This window comes from Stegastes partitus, unplaced genomic scaffold (assembly GCF_000690725.1).
Source record: "Stegastes partitus isolate 25-593 unplaced genomic scaffold, Stegastes_partitus-1.0.2 Scaffold70, whole genome shotgun sequence".
Taxonomy (NCBI): domain Eukaryota; kingdom Metazoa; phylum Chordata; class Actinopteri; family Pomacentridae; genus Stegastes; species Stegastes partitus.
In genome coordinates this window covers 85874-99791 of record NW_007577801.1, presented here as the reverse complement: position 1 = coordinate 99791, position 13918 = coordinate 85874, and the positions used below count along the sequence as shown (strand labels likewise).

Here is a 13918-nt window from a genome sequence, read left to right as displayed (position 1 = left end):
CAACTGCACAAGTACTTGAAACTAAAGCGTCCCCTAAAGTAGAGCCTGCAGTGACAGACAGCACCGTCCCGCTTTTCATTTTTTTTGTTTTCACTTAAGCTTGTGTAACAAAACACAATATTTTACTGAGTGCTATTTAATGTTGTTATTCAGCCGTTTTATATTTTCTATTTAGTTCAACAGCCATGCATGAGCAAAATAAAGAGAGACTTAAACTAATGTTAGTGTTAATTTTAATGTTCTAGTAATTTTCTTTGCCCCGCACTGACCCAGAAATGCATTTGCCAGTGATTTCAGCAAAATGATTCTTCAGTTCAAAGTAGATTGTTACCGACCACTAACTCAGAGGGAATCCAAAAGCAACTATTGTGTTCTTTGTTAAAAATCCATGAGGTGTTCAACTTACTATGTTAAGCGCTGTGAGATGACATATGTTGTGAACTGGGCTATATAAATAAAACTGAATTAAACTGAATTCAGGTAAAGGGTTGCTATGACATACAGTGATAAAATGAGCTTGTGTTGCATTTTGAATTTGAGGTCCAGTATTTTTCTGATAAATAGCATCTATTATTATTATTACTGTCATAACAAGGCAGTTATATGTAAATTAGATGATGACAATTGGATGTTTGAGTAAAGTGTTGAAATATTAATGAGACAGATTTTTGATTTGGGGTAATGGAACTGTTATATTAATCAAGTAATTAAAAAATGAAACAGTCCTTAAATGAATTGATTAAAAAAACATGTTTGATGCCATGTCACATGACATTATGTTTAAGGTTAACAATCTCTTACAATGGTGCTAGTCTTACCCAATTATGCAATTGGAAAATTGGATTTTAATGTTACTGTCTTAACAAGCCAACAAGTGAGCTTTCGTTGGATTACTAAAACATTGCAAAAACATGTCCTTTCAAGTGCTTCCATCTCAGTGTGTCAGTGATGAAGTTTGGCTGTTAGCTTTGCCTCAACCTGTGACCTGTGTGTTTGATATCTCAAACTAAGGATGTTTGGTGTGTAAACACAAATGGACTTAAACCTGTCATGTGTGCTTGCAGAGAGTTCTTTGTGGTGTCCACCTTGAGATTTATATTGTGGAGGTGAGCACATTTTGGCTTGTCCTCCCCTTGGAGCAGACCTTCACAGGGCTGTTTTAGGGTTCAGGTTATAATAGATTTAGATTGGGGGAAGGAACTTAGAGACGTTATGCACATGTACTGTCTGACCTACATCTGCCACCTTGCACCAGAACATTAAGGAGCACGCTCAAGCATAACACACATACACAGTTGGTTTTTGCTACTTTTGTGAGGACCGTCATTGACAATGTATTCCTTGGAAGAGTCGCTCCTCTCAAATATAGCAGAACAACCACACACACATGCGTGCACACGCTACCTGGGAATCTTCTGTATTTTGCTTCCGATTTTTAAATCCATTTATACAGTTATGACCTGATGAGGACTAAATGCAATTGACGGCAGTTGAAGATGAAAATATGAATCAAACGGATAAGACATGGTTTACTTATGAACCCGTGACTGTGAAGTCATAGTCTGACCCTGTAATAATAATTTTGCGATTTGCAGTTGAAAAGGTGTCTTTAGGTTTAAACTGACTTGACTATTTTAAGCTACATTTAAAAATTTTCCAATGTGTGGAAAATTTTAACATGGAACACGGCCCTTGACCCAACCGGTGTAGGGACCCTCTTCAAACTGCTATGATCATTATTATTCGGGCCTGAGCACCGACTAATGCAGGGACCCTCTTCAAGCTACAATGTTTAGGGCCTGAGCACTGATTGATGCCTCAGAGTAGATAGCCAGGTTGGAGCTCTTAACCTGGGAGTGAGGCCAGCAAATCTGTAACTTTACTGTCTGTATGAATTTAGACTATTTGACATGCCCTGTGCAAATGCATTTAGTATAAGCTACATTACCTTACATGATGGACAAAACCTAATGCTGTGGCATCTCTGGTCTCCATGTTGTGGCTGCAATGGCTGCAAGTGGGCTGACACTGACATGGATGATGTGGTGTGAATATTTATTGCTGCAGTCAGTGTTTTCCAGTAATTACATTTTTTTGCTAATGAGCCTAACACAGTTTTATTTGTTAGATACAGCCAGAGAAAAAAGTGAGAAATAGGATGAAAGAGTAAAAGCAAAAGCCCTCATGTGGCTGGCGGCAGCTGTGTGTCACACGGAGCAATTGCTGTCAGCCAGCTTAGGGACTGAATCAATGTGTCCTTCACAAACCATTTCAATCCTGTCAATTAACACAAAGATAACCCCACCCCACCCCTTCAGCCGGAAACATGATTGACTGTGCTATAATCTCAGTGTGAGCATGGGACTCTGGCATTAACTCTCACCATCTGCTGAGCTCCTGACAGCAGAGAACATTAGACTACATTTTCCTGGGTGCATTAGTAGAATGTCACATGCCACTGAGTAAATGTATGTTAGAACTGGGTTACATCAGTGCATGCAACTGTTTTGTGCTGTGTTAATGCTTCTGAGGACAAGAATAGGATGTTGTCGTGATCTGCAGAAAAAGAATGGATGCTGGCAAGACTACAAAAAAAAGTACACTCCTTTGTTTTGTTGAGTTAGAAAGCAGGAAGCAAGGCTACTGTGGATGCCACTGTGTCTCTGTATTAAATTGAGATTTGGGAATGAATGTTGTTTGGATGTTTATTGAAGTAGAAAATCTTCTGAGATTAAAATGTCTTTGTTGAGAGAGACCTGTCTACGTATACAATATACAAAGAAACGTTAGTAAATTAAATAAGGCATTTCTAAAGCGCCTTTGAAATTGAAAAACAAGATAATTTAGGGAATTTTACATAAAATGTTGGAAAATATTTAAACTTTACTGATTGGTCAGGTTCATCAGTGGTGCTAGATAGTTATTTTTTGTAAAATACAGGAGCAGCTAAGTACAGCAAATAGATATTTGTGAGGCGTCCTGTATTAAGCCTGCAGTGTGTAACTTTAACCTCTCTCTTCCTGGTTTTGTTAGTTACGTAAAGCTGATGCTTCCTCAGGTTATGTCTGATGATTCATAGTCATAATTTGTAGAAGTCAGGATAATTTTTCAGTTAATTATTGTTACAGAGGCTTCTGCCCTCAGCCAGGTGGGAGATCCACAAAGCAGGACGTAAGACTTTTTTGACAAAAGTGAAAACAAAAAAAAGAATTCAGATTTTTTTTTCTCGTTTTTAATTTATTTATTTTCTTTAATCTGAAATAATTTAATTCATGGATGATGCATGGGATACATGCTTGGATCTGTCTGTCATCTGACTGATGCCTGTGGTAATGTAAAGACAAAACACTCCTGTTTTAACATGAAAGATGCCTGTTTGGTTCTGACACTCAGCAATTACCGTCTGCAACAACCCACTTAAGCTTTCTACATGTTATTGAATAACTTAGATTTGATATTTATAGAAATAGAACTGAAGCTGGAATAGGTTTGGACTGGTGAATGATTCAGACTTTCAGACTTTGTTGTGTTCCGTTCAGCTGATCAGACTTCATGCAGCCCTTGTGCATATGACACACTCCTTTCCTATTCATGGTGGTTATAGTCACTCTTGAACACAGTGTTACATCACTGCATTTCTCTCCTCAACCTTCTTACCCCACCCTCTTCTTTAAGCTCCACTGTTTCTCAAGACAGTCCTGATCGCAGTTCTCCCAATCCCCCCCCAACCACACACACCCACACACACACACAAACACATGCACATTGGTCTAAAGCTGCCACACACTTTGTTAGCACTTCATCTATATCACTTCACTGGTCCCTCCAAAAAATATAATGGCAGCCGCTGTGAAATAATGGAGGCCTTGTGCTGTTACAGGATCCCAAAAGCATGTAGAGCTTTTAGTGGTCCTCTGGCACCATCTTGTGGTCCATAAGCAGAGGTGGGGGCAAACAAAGAGATGTGAAGCAAATTCGATAGCAGTCAATCTTCCCTGCCTGAGGATATATAGTGGATAGTCTAATGTGCATTTGGAACCAATCAGTTTAGCTTTAGAAGTGACTGACCTGTGTTATCAGTGCAAGAAACTCAAATCAGTACACTGTATTCATTTATTTAACCTTGCACCGTGTACCATATCACATTCACATACACTCATAACGGGTCTGAGCATATCATGCTCCTCTTTTATTAGGACTGTGGTCAAACAAAGTCAGTCTTGGTGGAATAAAATTGTACCGACACTTCAACCATTCAGTTGGTAGTGGGGGAAAGAAATCAGCACTTTATTTGTAGATTAATTAAAGCACTCACTGTTAACTGAGTGCACTGAACCTGCCAGACTTATTAGCTTGAATGAAATTCTGAATCAGCACAAAAAAGCTAACATTTGCTGCATATTAAATCATTTAAACCTGGTGATGATCAAAACAGACTTGGAGCAGATCAATGTGCACCTGTTTATAGTCATACAATTTCTGAAAATTGAACTGTATCAACTGGTGATCCCAGAACAAGAACTATTGAGGAATATAACAAGTTAGCCTGCCTTCAATAGATGATCTGCCGTGTTGGTTGTTAAGCTGTGATATGAAAACTGCTGTTTGTAAAGGGTACACTTGATTTTTTGGCCTTCCGTTTGAACAAAATGCAGCTAAACCTACGATTTCTTTGACATGGTGTCATTTAAGTTGGAGCTGAATCTGAGGAAGCGTTCAGACAAACATAGGAAAAATAAGTTAGACCTTGCAGTGTCCATTTGTTAGAACCAGTTCAAGTTGTGAAAACGTAGGGCTGTACACAGGTAGTCTGTTCCTCCTTCTGCCAAAAGCAATAAATTAATCCTGGAAAACCGCTCTATTCTCCTTTTGAAACTAACACCAGTGATTGTCCGACTAATGAGAATTTGGTCTGATGACAGCTTATTGACCAACCAGTTAACCAGTCAAATTGTGAACAACCCTGCTTGTTATGTTTCTGTAAGAGAATTTCTCGACATAAAAACTGTGTAACTTTGTTTTTGACTTGTGCTTGAAGTCAACATTAATTGTTTCATTGTTTAATTAAACACCTTTCTTTGATCTTAAATAGATGTTTTGCATTGCCTTTACATGCCCATAAGACCGTTTACTTAAAGACTCCTTGCTTTAGGTGCTAGGAGTGTGCAGATAATAATAATAATAATAATAATAAACTTTATTTATATAGCACTTTTTAAAACAGGGTTGCAAAGTGCTGTACAGATTCAAAGAGAAGTGTACGGAAAACAACATTAAACAACATTAAAGGAAGTGAAAAGCAAAAAATACATAAATAAATAAATAAAAAGTGGTGAAGGTGAAGCACATAAAGCATGAAAGACAATAAAACAATATAAAGATATATAAGAAAAATAAAACCCAGTAAAAGAAGACAATTAAAAGACAATAAAGGAAGGAATAAAACAGTTAGAAGATAAAATGTACTGCCCTTAATACTGCCATCAAATGGAGTAAAAGTCCACTCATAAAACAACTCCTGTAAAAGCACATCTGTAAAAATGTGTTTTTAAAAGAGTTTTAAAGGAGGATAAAGTGTTTACAAATCTGATCTCCTCAGGGAGACTGTTCCAAAGGGTGGAGGCTCTTACAGAAAAGGCCCGGTCACCTTTGGTCCTCGAATGTGGGACGGTGAGCAGAGACTTGGCTGATATGTGGGATGGAATGTCATTTACTTTGGAAAATTACGACTTTGTAAATTGCTTAACAAAAAATGAGTATCACAATGCTCAGGTACCTTTTTTTGTACAAATCTTTCAGTTGTGAGATTTCTAAGGTCTTGAAACAACTTTCCAGTTTAATTTTGCAAATGTATTAATATTCTATAAAGCAGGAATTAAAATGTTTCCTTCTACTTCATTTAGTCTTGTCGCAGTGCTGCAACACCAGAGTCTAAACATTTACATTTAACATAGATATAGTGCTACAAAACTTGTCATAACTTGTGCAACACAAGAATGTCTCACTTTTGCTAAAAATAGTTGACAGTTCCAGCTGGGCCACACAGTAGACGTGCCTCGTCATGTGGATTATCATAAATAGGCCATTATTAAGCATTATGTTTCCCGTGAAGTGTATTAACCAGTGCATGAGAAAGGGTTTACTTAGTAAAACAACAACGTCTTCTCAACCTTTTGGAAAAACATCACACTGTGGAAGGCACCAGACATAACACTGCAATGTGCGTCTGTTGTGAATATATATAATGCATTTTGAATACACCTAATGTGTGACTGATTCAGACCATTAAGCTCTGACTTTAAAGTGAGTTATTATGCACAAGGATATCCCTTTAAGAAACCCTTTAAGTTCTGTCAGAAAAGCCGCTGCATCACATATGTTCAGTTCATTGCCAGCTGTGAGAGAAGTGTTTGTATTACTAACAGTAAGTTCCACTCTGCTTCTGCTTTGCTTCACACTTCTTCCTCTCTGCTGCACAGAACAGTTTCACAAAGGAAGACAACGCAACACACTCAAACACCCTGAACATGTAGAATGTTACAGTCCTGTGCATGTACTGAAACACACGGTAGGAAAAGCAGAGAAAACGAGTGATACGAGACGTGGTGTTAAACTGCCAAATGATGATTGGAAAACGTATGAAGGTATGTTACCAGTACACTAGACACGGCATTGTAACTCCTCGCTGCTAAATAGTGCTACCTGAATGACGTGCCTTTAGGCTTTAGCCATCTCGCTCACTAACTAGTCTGATGAGCTCCTGTATGGTTACATCAGCCTGTAATAAATCTGACTGACAGAAAAACAGTCTGGTTTTGCTGTCATTTTTTGGAAAACAACTACTGTTTGCCACTTACTCTTTAGGTTAACCCTGTGATACTAACTTTAGCATAAACCGGTTTACCCTTTTGTCCCAAGAAAGAGGTGGAGAGCAAACAAGTGCATTAAGTCATGCACTATCTCGACGTACAGCTTTGAGGTATTTACAAACAGATATGTCCATTGCGTGCTACTTCATACTTCTCCACTCGTCTTTAGAGATAGTTAGCATCTTTATTACTTCCCTATATTTATTTGACAGCTGTAGTTGCAAGTTACTTTTGTGATTAAGATGTGACATTAAAGACAATAATAAATCTTAAACCCGTGGTCTCCAACTTTTTAGATATGAGCTTTACAAAAAGCAGTGGGAAGTCATCATATATAAAGTTGTCAGAAGATCCACCAAATAAAGATTTCCACTCTAATCTTCTCACATGGTTTCAAATAACTGTGCAGTATCTAAAGAGATGATAAGACCAAATGTTTGTCAGTGTTTATCAGACCTTTTTCTCTTTCCTCTCTCATGAATCATCTGGTGACCTTTCAGATTTATTATGTTAGATGTCCAGGCACCAAGTTGGAAACCACGAGACAAAGTTAACTGTATTTGTAGTAGTTTAAACTAACTCCACCTTGACAGGCTGCATTGCTAAAATGCACTTGCATACATTGATGTGTATAAAGTGGCCAATATTGTTTTTTTGGGATGATGATATGACTGATACAAATGATTAGTAGACATTATTGCTTATTTGTAATCAGGTGGAACAAATGGAATGGATTTTGCATGCAGGTCTGTTGCTTGTAATGGAGTGTTTTTACATTGTTGTACCACTTGAGATGAGGCTCTATGGTTCCTTTGCATTTTTGCTGTTTCATGTCATCCCTATGCGTTAACTCTGGTGCTAAAACAGTTAGTTAGCTAAAAATGCCAGAGAAAGTTTCAATTTCTCAGTTGTGAGGACTTGTTGATTATTTCTCTCTCTTTTTTTTTTTTTAATTAGTGTGAACGGACTATTTTTAATGGTTTTAGACAGTAGTAACATTTTCTCTTTTAATGATGCGTTTAATGTTGCTAATTAACAAATGTTAACATCTTAATTTATAATTAAACTGAGGTGATTAGCATTTTGTACATAGTACCTCGTAAACATCAGCATGCTTATATTGTTACTGTGGCGGTAGAACGTTTTCCTCACTTTGTTCCAACAAATTGAAATGACCTGTCCTTAAAACAGCACATGCACTAACTGTACTGACTGAATAGCTGTAGAAGCATCTATTGATTTTATGTGCGTTGGTGTAAGTGAAGTCATAACATCTTGTTTAAGCATGCAAGTAAATTTTTGCGCAAGTTAAAACTTCTCCGTCATTCAACAGCAGTCACTACACCCCTCAATACTCTACAATTACTTCCAAGTTGAACATTAATTTATTTGCTCTTATGTAGCTTGAAATCTAACAGTGTAGATGCACTACATTAAAAATGCTGACCCTACATTAGGTACTCAAGGCAAAAAAAAATACAAAATTCAAATCCACTTCATATTTTCACCATTATTTTTGGTGACAGACTCATTCCTCCTCAGCATACCAGTATTGCACACATTTCTGGAGAGAAGTTCTGGCAATCTTTTTCCTGTGTTTTTTTCCATAGGAGTTACCTACCTTTCTACCTTTCTCTTTAAAGTACCTCAAAAATGTTCGGTTCAAGTCAGGCCACATACTTGTCCAGGTCACAGTTTTCCATGATTTTTTTTTCTTCAGAAACTCTTGTGTGATTTTGGCAGTGTGCTTTGGATCGTGATCATGCTGGAATATTCCTCTTCTGCCAAGCTTCCACAGACAGGAAGCTGTCTTGTCAGCCAGTATTTGTCACAGGTGTTTATGTTGGTATCTATAAATGTCATCCAAAACAAAGCCAAAACCTTTTGTACTCACCTCTATGCTTTACTGGCAGGAGTGTGCATTCACATGGGATTATTTTCTACATCGCTGTCCTTCACACTTTCTGAGCTGCAACAGAGAGACAGATTTTCATTGTGCAAAGTCGAAAGCAATTACCTGCCTATTTTTTAGCTCAATTGTAAACACTGCACTCTTTTGTTTGGACAGTGACTGGGGCCCTGATTAGTGGTACTATGACTCTCTATGTATGTATGCTTGAGTGAATGTAGCATCAGCTTCATATGTAGTTGAGCATCAGTATCTCATCATTGTGTCAGATTAACCCTGAAAATACTCTAAATGCGCCGTCATATCTACTTGCAAACCTTGTATTTTACTATTGCTGACCTGTAAGATAAGCAGTTAGATACACACACACACACATGGACGCGCACACACAAATCCGCACACACAGAAGCAGCTGAGACGACAGCAACTGCTGAAGCATGTGTGGTTGAACACTATGACTGCTGATTGGACTGTGGCAGTAGTGGGGGGAGTTCATGGCAGATCTCTGCAACAGGCCGGAGAGCTGAGGCTCCTATTTTTAGCCCCCTTAACACCCTCATATCACAACAGCTGTCCCCACATCTCTTGTCTGTCCACCATCAGGAATAGCCGGCCTATCACAGCGCTCCCTCTCTCCTGAGCCACGCTGTTTCACTCTGTGAGTCTCTCTCGCCACTCGTTCAGACCTCCTACATGTCTGCCGGCTTTTGTTTGAATCTGTGACTTCTGGGGTTCTACTGGGATACAAGAATTTTGGAACTGCTTCACTTACAGGTAGAACAATTTGAAATAACCGTGAAACGAAAAGTGGGGGAGTGGAAAATGTATGGCAAGCATTTGGCCTCCAGGCTCCACAGCCGGTGGAACTATTTTTAGGCTAGAGTTGGCTAAGGGGGGCAGTTTGTGTGGTTTTCAAACTGAAACTGGTATTTTACAATAGTACATTTTTTCTTTTTGACAGTTCCCCTTTTTCTACCCCGATGTTAACCACTAACAATGGTAGAACTTAAAAGTAGAGGTGTGCCAGAATGTGGTCGGCTGCTTTGAAGAGGTGGTCTACATGTTAGTGTCATGGATACAGTGAGAACTCAACTGCTGATGGGAAATGTAGGATTAATATTAGGATTTAACCTGTGTGCACTTTTATGAGTCAGTGGTTTTCAGATGTATATTGAACCTGATTAATTTAGATACTCTGACCAGGTTTTCATTACATCAATGTTTGGTGTTTTGTTTTATTCACATCAATTGCATTTTAACTGATTCTATATACTGCTGTGTAAGAGCGGGGCAATAAGTCAGTATTAAGTCAGACTTAAGGTTGAATTGTATCCTAATGTCACAGTTTTGGTTGTTGAAATGTGTCACTTTGAGTTGAAGATTTAGTTGGAATGGAAGCTGTAAAACAGTGAAACACCTTTATTCATTTGAAAATTAGTTTATTCCATTTTGTTGAAGTTTTTGGCACATGTTGACATCCACTGATGGCTGGAAATATCTGAATCACTGTAAGGATAATTTCAGCTACTTTCTATTTTTGCTCAGACAAACTAAATTGTGGCATGACTTGTTGTGACTGGACTGTCTAAGAAGCTGTGTGTCGGTATGTGTAATACCTCAGCAGACCCAAGTGCAGTCTCCATTAGCCCCAAACACGTTGTGTGTCAAAATGATCACAAGAGCTTTGGGTGTTAAGTCATGCAAACGAAGAAAGTGATCCATGAAAGGAAAAAAACAATTAAAACTATTCTTTTTGGCTGCACCTACTGTTACTGTTCTGTCTTTGCTTAGGTCTGTTAAGGTTAAACACATTTCTGATCGGATCAGGTCATTTGGCCTAGGTACAACTGTCCTCCGAAACATTTTAAATGAATTATTTTAAGCATGTAGGTTTGAGTTTTCCTGGGGTCTGTTTTAGATCAGATGATTAATTCTCAACTCCTTTTCTAATGAGACCTCTATTAGGAATCAAACAGTTATTGGCCTGACATGTTTTTGAGGCTGATAATTGACATTTTTCCAATCGACTATCATTTTTTTTAATGACCAGTTATCGTTAAATATATTAAGTGTGCTCCTTTGGCTCTGATGCAGCCAGCTCTCTCTCTCTGTGGTCTCAAGCAATGTCCCACCCACAGCTCTATCTGATTGGCTGTCACATGTCATGAGTAACAGCCAATTACTAAAAGCCAATGAAAGCTGTTTGTTACACAGAGAGACAGAGAGCACATTTTCAGAACAGAGCAGCTCTGGTGAATTAGCGGAGCAGCGTTTGGACTGTTCGGTAGCAGACACTGCTGAAGGTGTAATAAACACCACAGTCTTCCGAAGGCATTCCTAGTGTGCCTGTTATACAGAAAAGACTCCAAAAGTTCATTTGTATTAGCAAATAGTGCAGCTGGAACTCATTTTGACGAAGGTACTAGGCTAACGCTATCGCTAAGAGGTTTGCTGTGGCACAGTCAGGATTCCACATAATGTCATGGAATCAGCATTGGCACCGGTGTTACAAGCATTTTTGTGACTGCCTGGAGGTGCACCTTTGTGTTGGAATCTGTGATGAATTCATGCCCGACCTTTGCATCCATGGTTACACCCTATAGGCCAAACAGCAGTCTTTTCCTGTCAAAGAGTCTGCACTCTCTAAGACTGAAGAAGGCATCTCAGGTCAGGAGTGCACTAGGAGCATACGAGTCATTTTCGTCATGACAATGAACCTGCATGTTGAAAATGTTTAAGTTCTTTCGCCGCACCAACGCAATTGTGACTGCTTCCTCTTTTCAAAAATGAAGGGTTGCTATTTTGACACACTGAAGGAGATCTATGGCATGTGATGGATGTATGGTGCTCAATGCACTTGCTGAATGTGATTTTTGGGGAGCATTCCAAGTGTGGCAGGAGCGCTAGGAGCAGAGTACATTACACCACAAGGTGGTTAGCTCAAAGGGGATGGTAGCCAAATTTAATCAAATATGGTTATGCAGCGGCTAGCGCAGCTAGACAGTCCTAAGTTTGAATCTTGGCCTGGGGTCTTTCCGTGTGCAGATTGCATGTTCTCCCAGTGCCTGTGTGGGTTCTTACAGGGTGCTCCGGCTTCCTCCCACAGTCTACAGACATGGCGACGTGTCCAGGATGTACCCTGCCTTCGCCCTAAGTCAGCTGGGATAGGCTTCAGCAACCCCCTGACATGAGTCTCTCTTTTTTTTTTTTACCTGCAAAAACGCCTTTGCAAACCTTCCTGAGACACACTTGTGGATGTGGTTTTGTGCATTTGTAAATCTTGACCTAGCTGCATGTATGCTATTGTTGGCTTGCTCCTCTTTGTGAGATGTTAATATTATTGAGTCAGGTCTCTGTTACACCAATGTCCTCCCATCACACAGTAACAACCCAAATGAGTGACTGTGTAATGCTGTCACTGCTGTACCAGTCTGCAGTGTCATGTTCCTATTTTTAAGTTTGGCAGCATATGGACTTTAATTTGAGATATGCATTAGTCTTTACATGGTATTTGCAAATTCAAACAAGTTACTTACATTTTTTTTTTAATTTCAGTGAAACAAAAAAGAGAAAACAAACAAATTACTACCTTGAAAGAGTCGTGTTAATGTTGACAATATTACAATATGAATTTTTACTGTGTTTGGTGTGATAGTTGGTATGAAATTGTGTCATGCTCTATTTTGTCAAACCATAGAGTTTCGTATTCGAAAAATAAGTTTTGCTTGATTTTCTCAGATAGAGTAGCCTCACTCACAGCTCTACTGTTTAATCCAAAAATAAGCCTGTTAGTCACTTTACTAATTTAGCAACCACTGATAAGAACCACTAATCCTGAGCTAGACCCGAACACTGCTCCGTACACAGTAAAAGTTGTTCTGGAGGCTCCTTCCAGTTGTTGGTGCTCATCTTGTTAAACCAAAGACTTCAAAACAACTCCAAGTGAGATTTTTGGAAATTCGCTTTGTTTTTACAAAATTAAGAAATTTCCTTTTAATAATACACTTTTACAACATATCAGAGCTGCTGTCAAACAGTGAAATGACTAAAACTGACATTAAATGTTTTGTGTTTAATTTTCATTTGCCAATTCAAAGGCAAAAACTGGACGGCACCGATCTAGAAATGGCTCTATCACATATACATACTGTATATTCACTTGAAAGCAAATGGCAGTGATTTTTTTTTTTTTTTTTGAAGTTGAAGCTGAAACTCTCACCTGCCTCAGAGTTCAAAGAAGGCTTTAAGCTTGTAGTTTGCTTAGCTTGGACCTGTTTGTGTTGGTTAATAAAACAGTGTGGCTGAGTAGACGTTTGAAGCAAGTTTGCCATGATCTACTCATGGAGATAAAGAGAAATGAATGAAAAGTTACTGATGTGTCTGGGTAGACAGACAGACAGACAAAGTACTTAACATTATGAACATGCAGTTGTCACTAAGCAGTTTAAAATAAGCCTTTCCAGTATTTTTAGAGGATGAGGTTGGTCTGCAGCCCTGGCCACAAGTATGCGTCACCCTCACATTTAGCATTTTGTTTTTGTAAAAATAAAAAAAAAATACCAGGGTCAAGACCAGCTCACTACTTTGCTTATATGTTTGCTATCAAGATGATTATCTTTGATTTGTTTTTAGAAGGCTTTTGTCTTTTTTGCAGGTGGTGTACTTTTGCAATTTGTGTTTTCATTTCTCTAAACCTGCTTCAGTTCCATTCTCTACTGTTGAAAATTGAATTGAATATTCAATGTTTCATGTTACTTGAAGATCCTTGTTTCTGTTCATCTATCCATGTGTAATCTCACCACATTTCCTCTCCTAGCTCCCCTCCACATCCTCCTCCTTTTGCTGTCATCCCATCCATCACAGCCTATGACAGCAGATCAGCCAACATGGCATTCTCATCTCGCTTTTCCTTCTGGGAGCAAAAGGGAAGTCTCATTTGGACATTTCATACAGCACTCTTAGAATGCATGGTGTTGCATTGTGTGTGAATGTGTGTGCTTCCTTAGTGTGCTTGTGACACTAAGAATATTAATGGCTTTCACTCAGTGTTACAGTATGGTAGCTACCCATTTGCTCTGACTTTGTATCACCGTTGCCATTTGCTTGACACTTGAACAGAGCGCTTCCAATGCAGTGGGTG

General features: G+C 38.7%; 1 protein-coding gene across 6 annotated transcripts in view; it reads left to right on the top strand.

Annotated features, from left to right (window-relative positions):
- LOC103353396 (unconventional myosin-XVIIIa-like) overlaps positions 1–13918 on the top strand; it is a 118693-nt gene that overhangs the window by 24146 nt on the left and 80629 nt on the right. Inside the window, exons 1-2 of one of the 6 annotated variants that reach the window (XM_008276354.1) lie at positions 9453–9552; positions 13595–13703. The exons of 2 other annotated variants lie outside the window; for them this stretch is intronic. In XM_008276354.1, the coding sequence (XP_008274576.1) occupies positions 13665–13703 (39 nt within the window). In that variant the 5' untranslated portion in view covers positions 9453–9552; positions 13595–13664. Of the gene's footprint in view, positions 1–6550; positions 6645–9452; positions 9553–13594; positions 13704–13918 lie in introns of those variants that run through there. 3 more of the 6 variants (XM_008276355.1, XM_008276356.1, XM_008276359.1) reach the window with 3 other exon arrangements.